The following is a 24,424-nucleotide window of genomic DNA, read 5'->3' as shown; positions in this document are numbered from 1 at the left end:
GTTGGTGTTTTGTTTGTTGGTCTACGGGTAATCTAGCTGTATAACAGCAAAACATTTGAAAGACTTCTGGAGGGCATATCACCTACACATTCTACAGGTAATCAAGCTGGCATAACAACTAAACATTCTACATGTGATTCCAATGGTATAACAACTAAACATTCCAGCTAGCACAATAGGTTAGCATCCTTCCTGTAACCTGAGCAGTATTATGACGCTTCATTACAATGAAATAATTATTTTGTACAGGTGAATTCCTTAATTTGTACCTTATATGAAAGCAATAAAACAACTGACAAAGCAAGTCACAGATGTATTTTACTTTATTCTTTATAACTCTGGAAAACACAGAAATTAAACATTTCTTACCAGTAAAAAAACATCCACAAGGACGGAATGTAACATTACTTGCAACATATGGATGAAGGAATGTTAAGTAAACCAGTAGGGAGGCTGCTGCCCCATTCTCAAACCCCTCTAAAACACACACACACCTTTACCCCACTACAAAAGTAATAATACATATAAATATTTTTAAAATACCATAAATATATTCTTGCACACTATTCCTATATTTCTCTTTCCCACAATAATTTACAAGACGATAATTGGTATTATAAAGGTATCAAATAACATCACAATAATCAACTCTAATAAAGACAGCCTGATAGACGGACATACATTAATATTAATGGACGAGTTCTTCTTTCTCATTAATAGTCAGACATCATATCAAATTAATGATATGTGCAATTCTAATTTACAAAGTTTGGATTCGTAGTTACAATATTCAAAACATGTCAATTCTGCTAATTAGGATCCAAATTCTCAGTGAGATTTGGTTTTATCTCCTGAAAATAACTGATTTGATCCAAAGGGTTTAAATATTGACCTCTTTCACAACTTTGGTTAGAGTTAAGTACTAGCACAAGGCAGCAAGCAATGCAAAGCTCCTGTACAGCTGCCACAATAACCTGACAATTGGCATAAGGCACTTACTGCAGGAATGGTGCTTAACCAAATAATGTTACACATACAAGAGAAAATCTGAGATAGGCACTCTTGAATAAATGAACAATGATATTGAACAGTCAAATCTTGAGAGAAATCTGCAAAAATCTTTTAAAACTTGCTGTCTTTTGACAGTGGATTTCTCTGGTACACAGATTTGTCAAAACCAAGCATTTTCAAAAGCTTATTCATCATGAAAAAGTCACAAAAAATATGTATTTAAGTACTCAGGTACTCAAATTTCCTCAAATGATAAGTGACTATTCTGTGAAGATCAACAAGAACATACCAACACCGTTTAAAAGTCTACTAAAACATATTCTTAGAAACTGCTGGTATTCAGAGACACTATATCAGTATATTTTGACAATTTCTAGCATGTGTTTGTGTTCATTATCGGAACGTTCAGTACATTACAAACATGTTTCACTGTCTGGAGTGAGTGAGTTTAGTTTTACGCCGCACTCAGCAATATTCCAGCTATATGCTGGTGATCTGTAAATAATCGAGTCTGGACTTCACTATCTTTACATTTGTTTCCTGAGAAAACATTATCCTCTTTGTTGTGATGCAAAATGTAATAGATTAGAAACGAATTGTATGTATTATGAATGTTGAAACATACTGAACTGGACACTGCAGTAGTCAGTTGAGCATGTTATGGACTTTTAAACACATACAATAAAAGTGTGAGTCTATAGCCATGGTCGGGTACAAGTATGCCCAATACATCTGACTTGTTTTTGCATGAATGACATGGGAAAAAGCAATCCAGTATTGAATGAGATGAAACAAGCACCAAATATATGAAGCCTTGATATTCAACTGTATCAGAATTATACAGTTATTAGTGCAGTCAGAACACACTACAGTGTCAGATTAATACTTAGTGAAGAATGATAACAACACAAGTAAATACAAATTGAAAACCATCTTCCAATAAAATAAAAGCATGACGATCATTGGAAATGGAACAAGGAAATGCATTACAAAATACAAACTTTACCTGATGAACACCACTTGGTTGAGCTTTAGGCTCCCTTTCCTAAAGTGCTATGGCGATATTCATTCAAACACTTTATTTACGACAGTCAAAGCACTCTGATAGTTATATGGAATGGGGCCTGAAGACAAGTGTACAACAAGACAGGATTCCCAAGGTTAGGGCACCATTCCATGAAGTGATCTGACCACTTGTTGTAACTCCATGTCTAAGTATGTCATGGCAACTCAAAATATATGTTGTAATGTTTACACATTTTGTTTATTTTATGCAAATTCAAAGTTAGGTTTGAAACCAATGCATTTGATGTAACAAAACATTTATGGTATCTGTGTACACTCAATTTACTTCCCTTCCCTACCCTACTAGTATCAAAGCTATGTGTCAAATGTTTTTAATGGCTGATCATCCCATGAGATTATAATGATAACATAAATGGATGATAAACCCTTGGTTAAATGTAAAGCGATGCGTGGGACAATTCTTGAGCATGTGTTAAACTAAACTACCAAACAGCCAAATCCTAAAAATATAACTCCAATGTGAAAAACATGCTGTGTTCCACATTCCAGTATTAAGTAGAAACAAGTTATGACTTTCATTGTGTTGTATGATTATGATTCTCTGCAAACCTGGACTGTCATGTGAGATACTTCTGGAACAAGATCAACATCTCATCATCCTCGTTCTCCCTGGCGTCCTCCATGATGGTGAGGCCATCACTGTTGGGGATGTTTCTGTTGGCTCCTGCCTTCAGCAACAGCTCAATGATGTCCTCGCTGCTGTTGGTGTAAGCATGCCACAGTGCCGTCCATCCATCTGTATCCTGGACGTTCACATCTGCATTGTACTGCACAGAACAGAGACACTTTTTTCAGACTCGGTGAGTTGAGTGTAACACCATTTTGAACAATTCTTCAGTCATATCACAGCTAGATAGATACAGTAATTAGAGAAAAACAAAGAAACTTCTCAGAATTATCTGTCCCAAGTGAACGATTGGCATAAATCCTCAACCTTTGGTTTTGGACTTACTTCACTGTGAGGAACAGAAGATTACAACTTTGAGTAGGTTATTCTATATGTTAATACTGACATTCTTAAGTTAGGCATTGAAGAAATACATACAAATACAATATCAACCCTACTCTTCACTGAAGGAAGTAAGTGAGTGAGTGAGTTGAGTTTTACGCTGCACTCAGCAATATTCCAGCTATATGGCATCAGTCTGTAAATAATTGAGTCTGGACCAGACAATCCAGTCATCAACAGCAAGAGCATTGATATGGGCAGTTGGGAACCGATGGCATGTGTCAACCAAGTCAGCCAGCCTGACCACCCAATCCTGTTAGTCGTCTCTTACAACAAGCCTTGTCACCTTTTATGGCAAGCATGGCTGGCTGAAGGCCTATTCTACCCAGGACCTTCACAGGTACTGAAGGACGTCTCTTGTAATATAAACAATTTATGACATCATAAACAATGCATGACATCATATCCTGTTCCTCTCAACAATGAACCACTCTGATGTCCTGTTGCTTCAACTGATCAATAAGCAAGGAGGATTGATGAAATGCACACATACACACTCCAAGCAAGGTATCTACTACTAACACGTACAGCAATGCAATAGGGATGGAATATTAGCCTAATCGGTGAAGTGTTGGCTTCTTATGGCAAAGGCCAAGTTTTATTCCACACGCAGACACAATGTCTGAAACTCATTTTGGGTGCCCCCTGTAGTAGCAGCCATTAAATGTCCAAGTTCCATGCTGGGATTCAAACCAAGGACCTTCTGATCATGAGCAAAGTGGCTAACCCCATCAGCAAGCTGACAAGGTAAGGATGTCCTTACTACTCAGTGATAATATTGGATATCTGTTAAATCAGTGTACAATCACACTCATCCACACACCACCATATCTTATTAGTAAATTAAAGGTTTGATAGTGTGTAAGTTAGAACTTGTCCTCATCTGACAAACCCAGATTAGAAACTTGGCTTTTCAGACAATCTGTGGACTTGACCCCATGCTAAACAGTTGATACGGTGGAAATCTGCTAAAATCAGTGTACAACCAAACTCATCACCCATTTGATATTATGCATTTTGGAACTTTATCAAATTAAGAAACATTGATTTTTAGAAATTTTACTTTTAAAAGAATCTTCACAACATCTTGGTGTTCATTGCTTGCTGCAGCAATAAGTGGCGTCTGCCCATCATCCTCACACTGGAAGTTGACGTCTGCTCCTGATGTCACCAACATGGAGGCAATCTTGGCCAGGCCCTCAGAGCATGCCACATACAGTGGTGACTGTCCACGCTTATTTTTACAGCTTAGGTCAACTTTCCCTTAGAAAGAGAAAATTTTATGAATAAGTACTTACAAAACTTACAGATGACGTTTGTCTCCAAGACGTTTAAGTTATCAGGATAAGAAGCATTACACAAGCTGAACACAGCAAAGGCCCAATTTGTCGAGTATGATTTCAGTTCTGAGAGTCATTGGGTGACTTCGACTGAAATCCCCAGCTTTAGTCTTGTAGGCATGTAATACTGTACAATGATAGTGGTGCATTTCTGTGAAATTTAAACACACGCCAGTGTAGATACCTAGTGTTTGTCAATGCCTTGAAAGACAAAAATCAGTCTACGTTACTGAAAAACAGTTTACAGTCCCAGGTAAATCTGTGAGATAAAGATATGACACTTTTACCATTCTGGCTCTTGTACAATAGATTTTAACTCAAGTCTTTCATACATATGAAGAACATGACATGAAGCATTTTATGGATGATAAAGTATTTATCCTTCGCGACATTTCAGAATTACTTCTTGTCCATTCACTAGGTGATTCAGAAAGAAAGAAGAACTTTTTATCCATAAACAGTTTCTTGTTTTCACCTTCTATGTGAGAGTATTTACATTACCTTCACTCATAAGGACGCTGACCAGCTTGGTGCTTCCTTTCTCCACAGCAACGTGGAGTGGTACCTCTCCATCAGATAATGCGAGATTACCATCAATGCCCTTCTTCAGCAATAATTCACACACCTAAAAGTCATTAGACACAGTCTTCATACAAGCAACTCTCAAGATATTGGGCTATGGGGATATATTACACATGTTTACACAAAAATGCAGCTTAGGTTGAGCTTTGTAAACAAATCCCTTAATAATATGAGTACGATTGTATGATTCAATCAAAGGAATCTTACTTTTGCCTGATTCTTTCTGACAGCATTCTCAAATGGTGACAGATTGTTCTTGTCATGGTAATTGATGTCACAGCCTTCCTCTATTAGAAATAATGCCACTGCTTCATTTCCTGGGGACAAAAGATATGAACATACTACCACACCACAGGAAAAAGACATGTCGCTAAAACGAAAGATTAGTCATAACCACCCCTCTCACATCTCCTACTATCTACTCAATAACCGAAAATAAAAATAGTATTTACACATGGATTATGACAAGCATCCCCCTTTTACATGCTTAATTTGTAACATTGCTGAGAGCTTCTACAAAATGCTCTCCATATACCACAAATTGTGCCCTAGAAGATCTTCTGTTTTAAAAGCCTTTTATGTATTGTCTATTAATATCCACATTAGATTTGTAATGCTGTAAGAGGTGACTAACTGGACTGGCTTGTCAGGCTTGCTGACTTGGTCAACATGTCACTGTATACGTCACTGTATAGAATGATGCTTATGATATATATGATGATTACTAGACTGACTGGTCCATTCTAGATTTTTTACAGACCAACACCACATGGTTTATATAACATCACCATGATGACTGGACATACCAGCAGCTGGACATACCTACCAGCATCAATTGCTTGCTGCAGGGGTGTCCATCCATAGTAGATGCCATCAATTTTGGCTCCTTTCAGGAGCAAAGACTGAGTCTGTAGCAGATGACCACTCCTTACTGCATTATGTAAGTCCTGTTCCAAGGTAGACATGATGCTGGTTTGTAGTCCCTCTGCTTAGTTCATTGTGGGCTGTGAACAAAGAACACCACTTATTTATCCTGTTTTTAAATGTGATCAGTGTTATGGCTTTCAGGTAATTAGTGAAACTTCTAAAGGTTTTTAGATGATGAGGAGGCATATGCTACTATTATGCACCAAAGTCATGTTTGATTAACTCATTAAGGCCGAGAGCCGCGTATATGCGGCAAATTAATTAACTTCTCACAGCGAGAGTCGCTTATTGGGGGTAAGAAAAAGCACCTCTTATTCAGCGAGAGCCGCATACTGGGGGTTACGAAAAGCACCTCTCATTCAGCGAGAGCCGCGTATTGGGGGTTTTACATTTTAAATTTGTACTGTACCTATAATTTCAATCAGTTTAGCAGTAATGATCAAAGATTAGCTTTTCTTACGAGAGAGGTTACTTTCTGTGTTAATCAGAAGAACTATTAATGTGTTTTGATAACAATTGCTTGCAATGCCGGGGGATTATACAGGCAAAGGAACACATGTCTGTGAGAAAAGCGATTATGAGATGTTGTCACAGGAGGTACGTGTTGGTTACTCGTCATTGGGATTGAACACTAAAATACTATGTTTGCACATTGATTGAATTAATGGTGACAAGGTTACAAAACCTTCTTCTAAATTAAATCATTCATTCATTCATTTGTTGTAATAGTCCATATAATGAATCGTAGACATAAATAGCAATACTGTATTACACTCATGTTCATGTTGATTTTAAATAAACCAAGTTACTAATTTAGACCTAATTCATTTGCGACTATTGATTTTTAAAGTTGACAATAATACATAATCGAATATGAAGTGATAACTCTTGCATTTACTCAGAATATACATATATAGTACACATAAACCATACAAAGGTAACTGGGGTATTTTGTTCAAGCTGTTTCATGCTTGTTTGAAATGTGATTTTTCAATGCAATTTACATAAGCATTGTGTAAGAAACCTTTGTATTTGATCTCTGTAATTATCTTATCCTGTGTAATGATCACGTGTATCAGATCCATCGTCAATAAAAGGAGGATAATAGTTATGGAATTGATGCGTATAATCATTCAATCAGACAACACTAAATGAGATATGTAAACACCTCTTTCAACCTCAAAATAACAGCCTCTGGCCGAATGCATGTCAAGGTAAACTTTTGTCCCGTGACAAGTGTAAAACAAACTAATGCGTTGTTACATCATTGGACAACCTGTTTTGTGGAGTTACGCCCATTGTCAATCTTCTGAACATCGTTTGCTTTCAAAACAAATATAAGTATGTCCATCTTCATAAACATATGGGGAGATTCAACTTCAAGTGTATAAATCAGTATCGTGTTACTTTTTTAAATTCTATAATACATGTTCTTGAATTATGGTATTTATTCATAACAATGTGCAGATTAAATTGAAATGTTCAGCGAACCATTATGTTTGATGTACAAGTAGTGTGCGCAAAAAGTATATGCAAATAAATACCATCTCTACTCAATAGTTGGATTGGGTTATGCGGGGTAAAAATAATCGGATTGTAGCGCTTTGAGCGCTTCAAAGAAAAATAAACTCGTCAAAGTGCTTGTTAGTTCTACGTGTACATTTCAGGCATCCTTACGATTATATATGTTCACGATACACAAACTTTTCATGATAGCTAGAGTTGATAAAACTGAAATCCAGCATATCGATTGGTCAACGATCTAACCAATAGTCAATCTGTATCAAAGCTGTCTAGTGACCGAACGTACCCTTCAGAAATTTAGCCCACGCCCCATCACCTGTCATTTCCAATGTGACAGGTATCTCATGATACGATTGGTCATAGATAACAAATCAGGGAGTATATTGAACAGTTAAGATACAAAACGACATATTCGACAACTTTGATGACGCCCACCCCATGACCCTTTGTCTTATGTATGTGCAAGGAACAGCATTATACAATATGCATACATGTATGTTCGTGCGATAACGTATATTTTCTGCATTAAATCTAGATGAACCAAAGCGACAAACTGTGAATCTGTTATAAGTAAGTCACAGACTAGCTTATTAGTACTTTCCTTAAAATATTCAGTAAACACTAGCAATGTATCAGCGAAAACGCTTCTTTCATAGATTATTAGGCATGTGCGTAAATTCGTCTTTACTGCCATTGACATAGATGTTTTGAACAATTTAATCTCACACAATGATATGAGTGGGACATCATTTGGTTTAAGTATGTCTTACATACAAAGATTCCAAACATGTGTGAAGAAAGGCACACTTACATAATCCCTTACTTTATGAGCTATTGAAAGTTTCTTGACACTTCTCTGTAATTATCACATGTAGCAACTAATTCCGTTGATCCATCATCCGTAAAAGCAGGATAGCATATTAGTCATGGTATTGATACCCTTGCATATCATCATTCAGACTACAGTAATAAGATTATTTAGCGCTACTATTGGTCTTGACACAACAGTCTCCGGTAAAATTTATACATAGCCACGCCCCTACTCCCTTATTGAACGGACTGTCCCGGGACAAGCGTAAAAGAAACATGTGTTGTTATTTTGTCGGACAACCCACTTGATGGTGCTACTTACGCTTCATTCTCTGTACTGTATATGCACACACGGGTGCAGTCTGGTGAACCTTGATAGCGATACGATATCAGACAATACACAAATTGTTATATGATAGTTAGAATATACAACCAAAACACAACATATCCACTGGTAAACAATACAATATAAAATCAATGTATCCAATCTGAGTGACGAAATGTGCCCTTCAGAAGTTTAGGCCACGCCCCATCACCTTGCTCTTCCTATGTGACAGGTTCTCACGATACGATTGGTCAAAGTATCAGCCAATATAATGAATTAGTGAGATATAATGCGTTACATTTGTGATATTTTATCCCATCACATGACGGGAAACTTTGTTTAGCATCGAGTAATGATAAATGTATTATGCAGTATGTATGTGTATGAATGGTGATGTATGTTAAGTTAAGATGAACAAAGTGACAAACTATAAATTTCTATATGCTCCATGTTACTTACACACCTATTGATACTTTCCTTGAAACAGTCAGTAAGCACGAGCAATGTCTTGGCAAAAAATGTAGACGATTATAATTCAAGTTCCCCCTCTTTTTAAACTCTATTATAAATAATATATGATAATTCAGTCAATACGATGAGAGAGACAGGAGGAATTTGTATATTTGTTCATCTCGTACGTACAAAGACCGCGTAGGTGTTGATAAAAATACAGCACACACTGGCAAAGGGGTATAAGGAACACATTAATAAATTACATGAAATGCTGTAATATATGTATTCACATCGGCCTCTTTTCCATCTTTACGACACAATTAAATAATCAGTACTTGTTTGTGAGACTAGACAGTTTCCTGTCATATCCGAGACCTGCCAGGGAAATCAGGCATGATTAGCACTAATTAGCCTCGTCGCAGCAATCAGGCAGTCAGCGAGGGGTGCCAGGTGTTGGGCAGTGGAGCGGCTCCAGGGCTTAATGAGTTAAGCATTATATATTGTAGCGTCACTGGTGATGTAGTCATCTACAGTGATGCAGCGTTGTGCGCCTTGGGAAACCAGTTGTTTATCGTTGTTGTCAGTTTTGGTGTTGTTCAAATTATCCATCAATGCATTTTGTCTTGAAGTGATCATACCAACGCCGAAAGAGGAAGTCGTGTGATCATGAGACTTGTTAAGGGTATCCAATATGGCGATACTCTGATATAACAGGAATATTTCGGCATTAAAGGTAACTCACTGGATCGCTCCCAATTTTATCTACAGAACGTTCACTACGTGTTTATAAATGTAGAGCTGCTAGTATCACTATTTTCAAGATTCATAAACATATGTCTGACATTAAATCGGATAGTAAGGATTCCAAAATTGTTCACAGCCACGCTGTTCCGAACTCTTCGTTGATCGTTGCTTAGGTTACAACCACGCTCAAAACAGGCAAACTACGGCCTAAAACAATATTGCTCAATCACTCCCATCCCACAGGCGATCGATGCATAGGGTATGCCCCTGTACTACTATAAGTCGTATAGGGGCATACCCTATGCATCGATCGACTTATTCTCGGTTAGTACGATTACAAAGACCACGCCCGTACAGTAGGCATACACGTTTTTTTATTTGTATCTACCTGTTACTGTATCAATCACGTTACACCAACGGCTGTAAAGAAACTTCAATTCAGATGCTCATTCCTGACTACCTGATGTGCTGATCTGAAAGACGGTGTCAACGATCAACACTTCTTGACAGAGCGTGTTTACTAAGGGAGCTAACTCTCGTTATCGCAAGCTCCCCACACAGGTACAGCTCCTAACCGCACTTTACTCGTAACGTCATATCTGGCGTTTTCAGTGTAGCGGGTGTGAATTTCGTTTGTATGGCGCTTTTGGATAGGAATATATCAATATATAAATATATATATAGCTTCACAACATTGTTTTCTTTTATTCATATCTCTGCGGGTGATCAGGATAACCACGAGTTCCCCTAAAATAAATAAATAAATAAATAAATAAATAAATAAATAAATAAATAAATAAATAAATAAATAAATAAATAAATAAATAAATAAATTATTCCCTGTACATAAACAAATCAGCAAGCCCATTTTGTGATGGTCAAACCAATAACCACAAAATACACTACACAATGTACACAGTTTCACACTATTTCTGCAAACACAATAAGCGATGACCATATCGAGAGATATTTGTATTGGTGTTGCTGTTGATGAATCATGGATGGTTCTCGAACTTTAATGAAAAAAAATATAGAAAAGATTCTGGTTGAAAACCTTTTTTTGACAGATTATGCGATTATTTCGAACGGTGTACAGCTGTATTAATAAACTGAGTTCGAAGTTAGTGATTATTTCGTTACAGTTGAACTTTTCAGTCTCCCTGGTACCATGCCATTACCACCGTGGTACCACGCAATTTCCACTCATGTTTAGAACACAGTGGAAGCTGCATATTCCGACACTCAGTCGGACTGGGACAAATGTCGGATCAGTGAGTGAGTTTAGCTAGTTTTACGCCGCACTCAGCAATATTCCAGCTATATGGCATCAGTCTGTAAATAATTGAGTCTGGATCAGACAATCCAGTGATCAACAACATGAGCATCGATCTGCGCAATTGGGAACCGATGACATGTGTCAACCAAGTCAGCAAGCCTGACCACCCGATCCCCTTAGTCGCCTCTTACGACAAGCCCAGTCGCCATTTACGGCAAGCATGGGTTGCTGAAGGCCTCTTCTACCCCGGGACCTTCACGGGTTAATGTCAACAGCGTAAATACGGGTTATACAGTTGTATTCATACAATCATTGTCTCTGGTCAGAAACATGTTTACAATATCCAGGGTAACAACAAACACTATCTTTCATCGTCGTTTGGTGTCAGGACGGAACCATCGACATTCTGCACGTGCTGGGTAGATCTGAACAGACGTTCTGTATTGACTACATTATGTTTGACACGTCATCAGTTTCCATGTGATCGCTGCTTATGCTGTTTATCACCTGATTGTCTGATCCAGATTCGAATATACAGACCTCCGCTGGAATATTGCTGAGCGTGACTTTTGTATACATGTTCAAATAGTCTATTTTTATGACGTCACCAAACACCTGCGTGACCTCATTTCACAGAAGGCAGTGACCTTGGAGAACACTTTGTTGGTGACTTCTTTTCACAGAGCGTGGAGGGTAATGACCTTGAGCTGTCCTGACGGTCATGTGTGTATCTTTGGATCAGGTGCATAGAAAGCGAGGGACATCATGGAATACAGATTGATCAATTGGTTTCATCCGGTTTCATTTTTGCCATGAAACCCCTTCATTTCCGATCATGCATCACTTTTGTCCCTGAATACACAGACGACATCCTGCTCTCTCTCTCCCTGCTGTATCGAAACCATTTACCATGCAAACTATGCAGTGTGTAGAAGGGGTGGTCGACAAAACTCGAGTAGTTTGAATTTACCATCTCAATGAAAGGCCGAGATTACTGAAAAAAAACATGAAGCTCCTTTCATCAGGTCAGAGTTTTATTAAATACCCTTCCCTGGCGAGGACCCCGAGCTTACAAGATAGAATATCCTTGTGATACGCCATTATCTGCTTCTGCTCAATAACCCTATCCATCAACAACCCATCGTGACATAGGCGAGACAGATGCATCCAGGTAACTCAGACCATTTCATGGACCAGTTTGAAAGGAGAACCCTTATGGTTACATGTTGGTTGATCTAAACAAACACCTCCCCTTCGGCGACTTTGCATCCTAGTGCATTCAGTTTGCAGGGGATCTCCATGCAAAGACCATTCAGTCTGACTTAAATATTCAGAGTGAGCAGAGGTGTGAAGAATGTCTCTCAACCATGCCATCTTGTGATGACTGTTTCCTCTTGTTTCAAGATCCTTCTGATTTGCGAAAACACAGAAGCATATGGTGTCACAGAAAGGCTTCGGTGGCTCCACCTGGGACCCAAGTTAAAAGGAAGTGGGAGAAAGACAACTTCTCTGAGGGATCATTTGAACATGCATGTGGGATGGATTATACCGCTATTTATAATAACACTAAAATATCGTAGTCTAGCTAGCTGTGCTTCAAGCTAAACCAGTCTGCGTAGCTGGATAAGCGCAGGCAGTCTACCCCAGTCCATCAGAAGAATATTTCTATTTGTCATTGAAATTGCCATTTCAAGTATAGTCATGATTGACCTAAAGACTTATGCAAATCTACCCTTATCTTTGGCACTCATTCCTCTGAACTGTATTGTACTGTGAGAAAGCTTTGTGCGTGACAACAGAGATGTCTATAGTAGTCTCATGTATTTCGGTAGTTGGTATCCATACAACACACACATATGGGATTTGAGTACAACATTTCAATATCACCCTCGAATCCACCCCCCCCCCCTCCCCCCACCCCAATGGTTACATTGGGATAGTATCATAAGATCTGTTGGCAATTAAGATACACTGGGATACTGTGCCGAACGGTAAGTTCACATTCCATTTGTTTTGGTCAAGACAATGTCATGGTGACTCTTCATGTCATGCTTTCTTCACTGTATAGTTATCTGCCATGCTGCCGAAAGTCGGGTTGAAATGATACACTCCATTGTCTCGGAATCAATAGCGGCTGATGGGTCCAAACTAATTGCGTGATGTCATTGCATGGTGCTGTGATGTCACGATCCCACTGCATGGTTGCCTCTTAAATGACCGGCAGGGGTTGATGAAGACCATGCATATTCTGACCTGGGTATTCATGGGTCCCTAAACTGAGTGAGTGAGTGAGTGAGTACAGGCTCGCTAATTTCAGTGACACATGTCATCGTATCCACTGCATACTTCCGTTGATCACTGGATTGTCTGGTGCTGACTAGATTGTTAACAGACCGTTGTCTTATGTCTGGGATAACTTCTGAGGGCAGCAAACACGCAAAAGTTAGAAGGTATAGGTTAGTGTATATTTCTTTCACATAGGGTGTGTCTCATGACCAAGAGGTAATAATACACTTTACCTACACGTCACCATGACAAACGCACTAGGAATGTCTGGAAATACATGCATGATCAGTTGAGCATGACGATATCTACGCTTTTTGAGTAATCGTATTTTTTCTTTCCCACGCAAACTTCGGTAGGAGTCTATTCAATATTTTGTCCAGTTGCTGTAAGGAATAGGCGATTTTGTATCCGACATTTTACATTAATATTGCCTCTGAGATTATCTTCCAGTTTGCAATAAGCATTGCAATAGGTTCTCATGTGGTTGCTCTGATGCTCGATCTGAGTTTCTAGGACACGAGGAATCGAGCGAACGCAACAACAAGGTCTATTTTTAGTTATGACATGGGGAGATTCCAACTTTGACTGCTGGGACAGGCCGACATGGACACGGAATATGAAGCGTCGTATCAACTTCACGTGACACTGTTTTAAGGTATGTTCATTAGATGTGATTAAAACCAACATGGTATGATTTTTATCATGTTCTTTTAACACAATAACCCGGAAGTAGAGTTTCAAAACACTTATCTTCGTATGTGTACTATGAATCTTGACCATGATGAGGTTTCATGAATAATGTACTTTATAGATATAGTGACCAAGTAATTTAGTCGGCAAACTGTTGTCCAGTCTCGTCTATGTAATGTCGTAAAATGATCAATATTTACGACATCTGAAAACAAATTCATAATCGTCGTTTGGAATATCATAATGTGAGTTGTTTTGTTTTGTTATGTTACGTATGGAATGTTTATGGTGATATTGAGGATGATTTATTTAATCTAACTCTTTTGCTATATTTATCAAGTAATAATTATCAGATAATAATACTAATCGAACAATTGCCCCCTAAAGAAGATAATGAGCTTTAAGTCTGCCTAGGATTTAGAAACTGTGTAGCACATATTTTGGCAAAAAGAAAAGCTAGCATTCCTCTGATAGTGCTATGACCCCATCAGTGACAAGACCTTGTGGATTATATTAACTGTAATCCTTAGAATGGTCTTTCCTGTGTTCAGTGCTGGCACCAGTGACAAAATTACAAAGAACATTTGATATAATTATAAAGATAGAGTGCAGGAACCTATTATGTTTGTTATGAACCCATATACAGGTATCCCAAACTGGCAGAATTAATGAACTGACATTAAGTTCATTGCTGCTTCCTGTATATTTTAGTGGAACACGCAAAATATCACTTTGTCATGGTAGTGTGACGTCATGAACAAACCAATGATGTCATGTTCCTTCTCTGGCGTTGCGTTCTACATGAGACAACTTACTTTATTTGAAAATGGATTTGGGTTTTGTCCCATTGAATTTTTGAATATTATATATTTTTCCGTTGCAGGTGTGATAAGCAAGACAATAAAAATAACATGGAGCTTGCAGGAAGTGAGATTCCAGTGGACTCAGGACGAGATAATTACAACTTTGGTCTGCTTCCAGAGGTGGCATGGGTTCAAGTTATGCAGTACCTACAACTGAAGGACAGATACAACTTGTCAATGACCTGTCAGTCATTGTATCAACACTTCTATCACCCGTCATTGTGGAGCACAGTCAATGTCAATTTGAAGGGCGGGGCCACCAACTTCTCTCTCAGTAACACTTATATCCCAAACAGTCTGGTCCAGATGATTGACAAGTTTGGCCATCTCTTTCAGAAACTCACCATAAAAATATTTGGTCATGTGAGCACTTTTGATGATGACAGTCGTCTAATTTTGACGAAGCTAAGCGAAGTCTGTCGCCTGGAGAGTCTGACGCTAGAAGCAGGGAAGTTAATCACTCAGTTTGATATAGGTGGATTCCCGCCATTTAAGTCTGATATTCAAATTTTCATAAATTTTATCAATAATGCTTTTAGATTGAAACAGTTGAATATTAAATCTTGGCCGATGTATCCAGAGTTGTTCACTCAGAATAATCTCAATATTTTCAATGCCATTGTCAAGAATGAAAAACTCAGAGAGCTGGAATCTTTGAGCCTGTTTTGGAGAGACGACAGTGCATGGTCTGAGAGAGAGCCTCTTTTACCATCCCCTTTATTTCTGATGACGTTTTTACCAGATCTGAAGAAGCTGACCCATCTTGCTCTGAGATCACCCATGTTGAGCGAGGAAATTCTGACCATGCTGTCCTCTCCTGATAGATGCAAACTCAAACTGCTTCAGGTATATGTTACGTATTCAGCCTTCAACCATGCTTTTCAGATTCCAGACATATCATCAGACATCTGGAAGGCATTGGCATTGGCAAGTCCAGAACTTGAGGTGGAGTGTTCTGTAATGTCACAAGTTCCGAACACAGAACTGTCTCTCCTCCTATGTCCAGACATGCCACTGACGTCTGTCTCCTTTCTTCCATACTCAAGATGTAATGGGCAGATCATTGGCTCCATCACCGACAAATTTGCGTCATCTCTCAAACATTTCATCTGTTACGCTGACACCTCTGATGTAGATGTTGATCTAAGGTACCTTGTGTCCAAGTGTTCCCATCTGAGAACCCTGGTGTTCCATGGGAACATCAAGTGTTCCACTGTTGTTGCTATGGCAATGCAGAAATCAGGACAATGGAAAAAACTGGAGTTTGTGGAAAAGAAACTTGACACATTTGATGAAGAAGAGGGTGATGATGAGGATAGGGATGAAGCAATCAGAAAGAATGAAGCTGGGGAATATATACTGGTAGGTCTACATAGATTCCATCGCCATGATGACAACAGGGAGGAGACAATCGAGCAAATGTGTTCTGTAGTTTCAGGTGTTATGGGGTATAAGTGGACAGCTGTATAAATCAGACACTCTCTTAAATGTCTTAGTTCACTGAAGTCTTGTTGAAATCCAAGGAAAAAAATATAACTGACTTTTAAGGTTGTTTGATTTTCAAAATATCATTTGAATAATTTAAGTAATTGTTTTTGCAATGTTTACCAGCTTTGCCACTTCTGCGCGCAGTTAAAGCAATGAAATGTTTGTTAACTGGTTCACCACTAAGCCAATGGTAAACAAATCTGAGTTTAGACAATCATTTCAACAATGATTCAGATCTGTCACAGGTTTTCAAGTAAGTGCTGTCTGAATGTAGAATATAAATGTGATATGACAAGTGTTCAGCAGGCTTGTACACTACCCTTTATACTACGGCCTGCATGGGTCCAAATTTTCTACAGAGGTACCTGCCCCTATTACCCTACCTTATGAGGACACTTGTTATGTTGATTCCTCACATCAAATTGTAAGAAATAGCATTAAGTTCTTCAGCTCAGAGGCTACAATTCCAAGGTTTTTAGTATCTGAACCATGTATTTATATTCAAAACAGGTGACTGTAAATTATTTCTCAATCATCAAAGACAATACAGTCTTTTAATTATGAAGGAATAACATATTACATTGTTTAATCTATGAGTCACATGATCACATACTGACTGTAAATTATGTCTAAATCTTTAAAGACAATACAGTCTTCTAATCATGAAAGAATAACATTACAATGTTAATCTATTAGTCTCATGATTATAATAGGTCTGGGTACTGAGACGGGTACCTAGTTCCAACCCATTACCTACCCATCCTGGGTCTTCGGGGTACCCGTCCCAGCCCTACTTTACTTACTTGTGTAAACTACTTGCAGATCTGACAAATGGAAAAGTCTTGACAAGCATCATCGGATGATGCTCTCGTTCATTGCTTCAGATGTATATATACGTGGGGACTCATATAAGGGAACACCACTTTTTAGCAGTGTTCCGTTACGTATTTTTAATCTTTTCTTTAATTTCAAAGGAACACCTGAATTTTCCTGTGTTCCTTTATTTATTTCTCTCTGTATATAATGTTGAGACTACTAGGGGTGAAATGGTATACTGCGGTATTTGTAGAACAGTGGTATTTGGCCTTCACTTCCGTATACCGTAATGGAATCCAAAAATTCAGTATATTCTGTTTTCATTCCATCATTTTAAAAATCTTTTTATACCTTTTCAAAAATGTCTTTGTCTGGGTCTATACACTCCTATACGTCCACCATTCTGCTGAAGTAAGTTCGGCATTCCCATGAATGTCACCTACTTAGATCTACCAGTCTGGAAGACATCAGTACTGGCTTCCTTTCCCGGTTATTTCAAATAAAACTCTTAGTCAAATCATTTTATACCTTCTGTAACTGCACACATCATGTAAACATATCATTTGCATTAATGACGATTGTTACATGTTATAGGTATAATTCCCACAGGGTTTATCCAAATATGACTGGTAGAATATGTTAGACTTTGATCTGATACATTAAAGGAATACTGATTTCCTAATTTTTCCTACAACCACATGTTTTATGAATAAATATCAAGTAGAACATGAACATTGGATTTTCTGAGAACATATTATATTGAGGTAAATCTTGTCATGTGACGTGGCAAAACTTATCTCCCTTATGTTCTCAGTAAATCTATCTTAGAATCTCTAAATTAGTATGGCAGCTATTCCGAATTTATACATATCTGCAATGCTTTTTATTGAATTAATTTTCAACACATAAGTTCACTGGAATTAAGATCGAAAGAGTTCTAAGGATTATGCAGATGTTATATATTCAATATACTGAGTAATCAGTGTTTAGTTTTGCAGCTCGTATCAGAGTCATTTTTTAATCCAATCAATTATAAAAACATTACCAGTGACAACAATTCTTTCATACTAAAGTAACAAAATGATCTTCTTTAAACACATCATATTACACCTCGATATGTTTAAACAACTGGTCAGCTATGAATGTGATGACTTGACCTGAAATTAGATGTTATTTATAGACATGTGATCATTCAGCAAAACTGTTCTCAACCTGAGTGATCTTGCGTGAGATCTGAAATGCATGCTATTATGATCAACACCGATGATTGCGTGAAGGATCACTTGCCATTTGCTATCCCGTCTTTATGTGTTGTGTTAATTTATTTAATTTGTTTAATATAATTTATTTAATGAGAGTTTTGTTTTTTCAAAATAACAAAGATTATGGTTAAGTTTTCCATGTTATTAAACAATGTGAGGTTCAGTTTGGCTCTTGCTGTCAATTTTCTGCATTGTGATAATATCTCGTATACTGAAGCGAACTGAAATGGACTGGCCCGAAGGCCTTGTACCACAAAGTGCACTGTTTCACCCCTAGAGACTACATGCTGAAAATGCTACTGAATGTCTTGCCAAGTTAAAACGTACATGTGTTTGAGTTTTTAATTTATTTGTAAGTCTATTTTGTAGTGAAATCTTCGGGATGGAACTTTGGGTGATGGAAAAAACTACCCCAGCACACATTGTGGTTTGGTTCTTCCATGTGCAATACCATCATACATTTCAAATACCACTGACTGTGTGTGTCACAATCCCAGAACCACATTGCATGTAGTTTTCCTTCCATACAACCCTCCAACAACGTGAAAACCTGAAATCAAATAAGTCTAGAATTTTTCCACAAGTCATGTAGCCCCAATGCAGATGTTATTAGTCTCTATTCTCTCATCCCTCTTCTGCTCATTTTTTTTTATTTAAATGGAGTTATTTGTATTTGTCCAAATCATATGTACTCATGGAAACAAAAAAGGGAACATTTGAAAGTCCAGGTTCTTTCACAAGGTGTATATTCCACTCTGGGTGAAAATCTGGAAATAAATAAAGGAACTTTTTTTCTTTCACATGTTCACTTATTTGTTTCCATGAGTATATATTCACAAGATAAGCGTTAACCTATCACTATGCAAGCTGTGTGTTTTAGATGTAACTTAGGTGCATGGTGTCGATAAAGATACCGAATACGTATCTGCTGTAGGCATTTTGCATTTGGAAGTAATCAAATGATAAGGCCGGACCAATTTTATTTCTTGTTTTATGGAAGGCAGGTGGGAAAAAAATAAAATAAAATTTCCAATCAAAGTAATACAAAGATTTTTACTCTTTGCAGTTTATGAAGTGAATATGGGTCAAATCAACCTAAAAGTATGTTCTTGTGAGTTTACATTTTTAGCCAATAAAAACATAAGGATTTTATTTTTTGGGCGGTGAAAATTTATTTTTATGGTTTTTCCTTATTCTTTAAAAAAAATAAGGCAGGCAGATCCATAAAATAAGAAATAAAATTGGTCTGGCCTAATATTAAAATATGTTTTATGTTCAGTTACATATATACTAATGTGTTCATGGAAAGTCATTGAAACTAGTCTACAAGAACAACAGAGTCAATTGTTTTAGATGAAATTTATTTTGAATTGAAGATTGTTTTGTTTTTCTTGCCATCAGCATTTCTTCTTGTTTTCAATGTTTCATATTGTTATGATTTAAGGAATGATCATTTTTTACACAGTGTCCAGTATCTTCACACAGTAAACAAGCTTACCATATTTGCTGTAAAAAGTGCCAATGATATTTAGAAAATTGGCAAAGCAAGAATACATTCAATCATTATACAATAAGATAAATTATATTCTAGAGATCCAGTGGTGTGACAGAAACAGAATTTAAGTGTCGTTCAAACCAAAAGTTTGGTCTTATTTGAAGTGTTTATAAATATTATTTACAGATTGTCTTGAAGCTGGCATTTATGGTACAGGGTGCTTATTATGCTGAACGTGGTAATACATGTACTACAAATGAGGCAGTAGATAAAAAACCTGGCAGACCTATGTTTTATAAGGTTTTCATATTGCATTTTATATGTTTAACAAGACTTCTAATATAACAATGAGCAGATCAGTGAATAGCTTTCTGGATGTGTGGTTAATTTTTTTATTATGATAATTTTACAGGCTATGGGTTGATTTTATTTTGTTTTTTATTATTATATTTAGTTATTATACTAACATTTGTATAGCATTGATATCCAGTTCAACTGCTCAAAGGCACTTTGATTTTCCCTTGATCAATGGATTTCCATCACAACGGCACACCATATTTTCGGTCTGAACTCCCTGGGAATCATACAACTCTTGCAGCCTACTAGGCACACTGAGTTTATGTGGCTTTCCATCTTTATGAGGCACCCATTCACAGCAGTGTGAACTGGAACTCACAGTCACCATACATTGTCCATGTTTACTGCATGCTGCTGTACCTGCACCTAGGTGTTTGCATGTATTCACGCGACCACCATCCGTTTCATCTATCAACAGATTCGTGGGCTCTTTAAGTGCACAGAGTTGTGTACTGAACACTAGGGGTTGTGATAGCACTGAAAGAGGCTGCACACAAAGTTGACTCCAAGGTTTAAAAAGGTTTTTACGCCTGGTCACATGTGGGCTCAATCTTGGCACCTCCAAGCATGCTGGATCACTAGTCTAGCGCCTAAGAGAGTTTGCTCACTGCACACCCATTAATTTGGGAAATAATCCTAAGTACATAATGAAATATCTTACATAGAGATGCTGTAACCCTAAAGTCACTTTATGGAACCATGACTGCATGAGAGTTGTAGTTTTTGCCTTTAGCAGTTGTTCACAATGATTGCTCCGAGATTATCATGATGAATGTTTTGTTTGATGTCATGTACATCCCACATGATTGTTTCCATGGCACCACCAGTGTCTTACCATGGGCAAGTTGTTGAAGAATGCTTGTGTATAATGTGTGAGTGATTTGTGTTACTGTGTTGTTAGATACATGGAGACAAAGCAGATGTCAGCAGAATCTAAATATTTTATCTCCTGGTTTTGATTACATCTGATTTATGCACAAGACAAATCACATGCTGTTCAGTGATCTCTGGGAATTTATGTAGGTCTGCTTTGAGGTTGATAGTTATGTAAGTATGTCAGTAAAGATTCTGAAACTAAAAAAAAATAAAATAAAAAATGAAATATCTTACTGCTGGTAATGAAGTCCATATTTAGATATTCACATAAGGTTTTTGTTATATATTCGCAATGTAACTTTTGCATTGTGTCTACAGGGTACCCTTCAATGTTGACAACATTTGTTACTGTTGATAATCATTTGAAAGTGTTGAGAACTACCAAAAAAAGGATGAAGAACATTTTCAGTGTTTCATATTACTTTAATAATCTGCCACATAACGCTTTACCAGGACTTTGCATTTTATGAAATAGTTAGGTCTCTTTTTTGAGAAGTATATTTTTTTCATGCTCTTTGAAGCATTTTCAGTTATCAGTAGCAAAAGATACAGATCTGAGCTTTACGTGTAATAGCATGTGAATTTAGGGGAAACTGTACACCTGAAATGTTTGGTTACCACCCTTGTATCATGGCTGAAGGAAAGCCAAAGTTACACATTACATGGATCTGTTTTGCATAATTCCTATGCCAACTGATCTGTCATCTTTGACATAACTGATGAACATGATCTGGTTTTACTAGTGCAATAATATCAGCGTTTGCAATTAGCGGTGATTTTTTTCTGTTTTCATAATTTAGGCAGAGGTCACATGATAACAATGTGGCAATGTCAATGAACATAGGGTACAGGACAAACTCATTAGCACTGAGTGACCCCTTCCTTACCTTCCAAGATAAGATCACAGGTAACACGTTATCACTGTAAGGAGTAGTATTGTTATATTTTTAACATTAGTCTGTTGGGTGCAATATTAGATTTTGAAACAGTCTGATTGAACCACTTGCAATCAGGCATGGTTACCATGATTTCCGTTTAAAGTGAGGTGTATTGACCAATAAACCTATTTTGTTTACAAGGGTATGTGCATCACTTATACACTTACACTTTCCAAAAGTAGACTGATAATTTTATGGATGTCCAAAATATATGCATTGAGATTATCTTGAATGTTGATCTTGTTTTGGTGGCTATATGCTTCCATGTTTAAGCCCTGGGTTTAATTTTGTAAGATAAGTGTGGACTGATCATGTTATAATTCATTATTATTCCCATGGCTTTAATAATATTCATTCCCATTATAAGTGTGTTAATTTCTTTGTGCGAGTTCCACAAAGATTTCTTGCAAGAAATATCTTTGACTGAAGGCCAATGTTTAATGTACAGCTACTATACAATGTATAGTGAGAGTTGTACTGATTCAAGATGTGAAATATTCATGGCTAGTTTCTCATTACATGTATTGATTTTCTGTAATGTAATGGTTATGTTTGTTTAGGTTTCATTAACACCTTGTTTGTTTTTTCTAATTTCCTTTTATGGAAATGATTTTAATCTCTGTCTCCTATGGATCATGTGTGTGTTTTATGTTCAGTATATATACCTGAGGTAACATACACAATCAACATACTTCATAAGTATACTGATGGAGAATATATTGCAGTCATGTTGGTTATATGGTCATGTGTTGTATGGCAGCATAGTTTCCGTGAGCTATGGTGCCTTCGCTTGTTACGCCAAAACTCACATAAGTACATGGTGTGAAGCTCACTTCCTGTACTCCTGCTGCAACATTGCTGGCAGTCTAAGTAAATTTACTCTCAGTATTATTCGTTACTCTCCCCTACTGAGTCTAACAAACCATAGTAGGAGGTCATGTCAGGTAACCTTTGAGCGACCAATGAGTCAAATGCAGTCAAATGCAGTCAAATGCAAGACAGCAGCACAGATTTAGCCAATCGGACAACGGTTACTGTATATAGTTTAGCAGGATGTACAAAATTCCCCAGTCACTGACACTGATCTCTCAACAAATGAAAATCCACATAAAACAGATATTTTACCTGCATGTTTAGGGCTTTCTGATGACATGGTTACCACAGGCCAATATTTTCAGCGATGTGTACTCACTATTGTGGCTTGCTCCATGTGCATCACATGGAAGGGATCGTATGGAAAATAGCGTTTGGAATCGTTTGGGTACTAACCTTTTTGAGGTAAAAGTTCAAAAGATGGGTGCGAGTGTTCAGTTTCACAATTTGGTAAGTTGTGTTCTCATTGGTCAGTCTCAAAGGTTACTTGACATGACCTCCCAGTAGTGTTGTCAGACTCAGTAGAGGTAACGAATAATGCTGAGAAAAATTTACTTAGACAGGCATTACAACAATATTGCTACAAAGCTCCATAAAACCATACTCACTCACTACTAATGGATTTTGCACAATGTAACTTTTGATGTACGATGATGTAACTTGAAGTGAATCCAAGCCAAAAAAAGAGTATTCTGATATCTTATGACTTTTACATGACAATGTGGTATGGTCAGTTCCCAGGAGACTTTTGTTTGTGAATTTGCAGCAAAATGCCATGACATCACTTACAGTCAAGTGGCATCAGTTATATTTGATGTAAGAAGCCAGTTGGATGAGATTCTCAACAAGTGATCATGGCATATGTTGATTATGCCATTATGTTGTTGTCTGTTTAATACATGTTCAATAATGGTGGTAATATATTCTTTTATTTCAGTTGCTTCACTAATATTTGTTTCCTTCTTAAAAACTATTAATTATTTTTATGCAGTGATAAGAGTATTATTTGTTGGATATTCTGTGTTCCTGGATATGGTGTGTTGCAAAATGCCTTTATTATTATTATTATTATTTTTTGCAGATTAAAAATTGAAATGCAGCAGAGAGGGTTCGGGTGATCCTGGCACAGTCAGGCTGGTCAAGCTCATCATCAGCTCAGGGCCCTCGCCCCCTCTACACGCAGCCCAGACAGCGAATGGGACTTCTCCCAGGAAACACTGCCTAGTCGAACCCATCAAGAACTTTTCGGAGAATATGAAGGCTCCCCAACACTGCAGCCTTCTGCATTACCCAGATTGTCAGAAGGGCTGTGCTCCCGGTGGAGAACCCGGGCACTCTCCTCATCTGCGCCAAGAGATCAGGAGGTACCAAACCAAGGGCACCGAGAACAATG

The 24,424-nt window shown here is 37.5% G+C and overlaps 2 protein-coding genes across 2 annotated transcripts; one reads left to right on the top strand and one right to left on the bottom strand.

Annotated features, from left to right (window-relative positions):
- Positions 1–305: 305 nt before the first annotated feature.
- LOC137272635 (putative ankyrin repeat protein RF_0381) lies at positions 306–10,346 on the bottom strand. Its single transcript, XM_067805030.1, has 6 exons — positions 10,200–10,346; positions 5,855–6,032; positions 5,236–5,345; positions 4,948–5,071; positions 4,170–4,369; positions 306–2,864 (listed from the first exon to the last, which is right to left on the bottom strand). The coding sequence occupies exons 2-6, from the start codon at positions 5,991–5,993 to the stop codon at positions 2,655–2,657; spliced, it is 783 nt and encodes a 260-aa protein (XP_067661131.1). The 5' UTR covers positions 5,994–6,032; positions 10,200–10,346; the 3' UTR covers positions 306–2,654.
- Positions 10,347–13,961: 3,615 nt separating this feature from the next.
- LOC137272634 (F-box/LRR-repeat protein 21-like) lies at positions 13,962–16,436 on the top strand. Its single transcript, XM_067805029.1, has 2 exons — positions 13,962–14,028; positions 14,947–16,436. Exon 2 carries the CDS (start codon positions 14,975–14,977, stop codon positions 16,394–16,396), a length of 1,422 nt encoding a protein of 473 aa, XP_067661130.1. The 5' UTR covers positions 13,962–14,028; positions 14,947–14,974; the 3' UTR covers positions 16,397–16,436.
- The last annotated feature ends 7,988 nt before the right edge of the window (positions 16,437–24,424 follow it).

This window comes from Haliotis asinina, chromosome 2 (genome assembly GCF_037392515.1).
Source record: "Haliotis asinina isolate JCU_RB_2024 chromosome 2, JCU_Hal_asi_v2, whole genome shotgun sequence".
NCBI classification, from domain to species: Eukaryota; Metazoa; Mollusca; class Gastropoda; order Lepetellida; family Haliotidae; genus Haliotis; species Haliotis asinina.
Note: the sequence above shows the minus strand (reverse complement) of the source record. Positions and strands in the feature narration are given on the sequence as shown.

What these genes read in the sequence shown, in the direction of transcription:
- LOC137272635 (XM_067805030.1), bottom strand. Translation starts at nt 5,993, where the DNA reads ATGTCTACCTTGGAACAGGACTTACATAATGCAGTAAGGAGTGGTCAT. An exon ending in GCAGCAAGCAATTGATGCTG is followed by an intron (nt 5,346 to 5,854) that starts GTAGGTATGTCC and finishes TTTTGTCCCCAG; the next exon opens with GAAATGAAGCAGTGGCATTA. An exon ending in TCAGAAAGAATCAGGCAAAA is followed by an intron (nt 5,072 to 5,235) that starts GTAAGATTCCTT and finishes AATGACTTTTAG; the next exon opens with GTGTGTGAATTATTGCTGAA.
- LOC137272634 (XM_067805029.1), top strand. Translation starts at nt 14,975, where the DNA reads ATGGAGCTTGCAGGAAGTGAGATTCCAGTGGACTCAGGACGAGATAAT.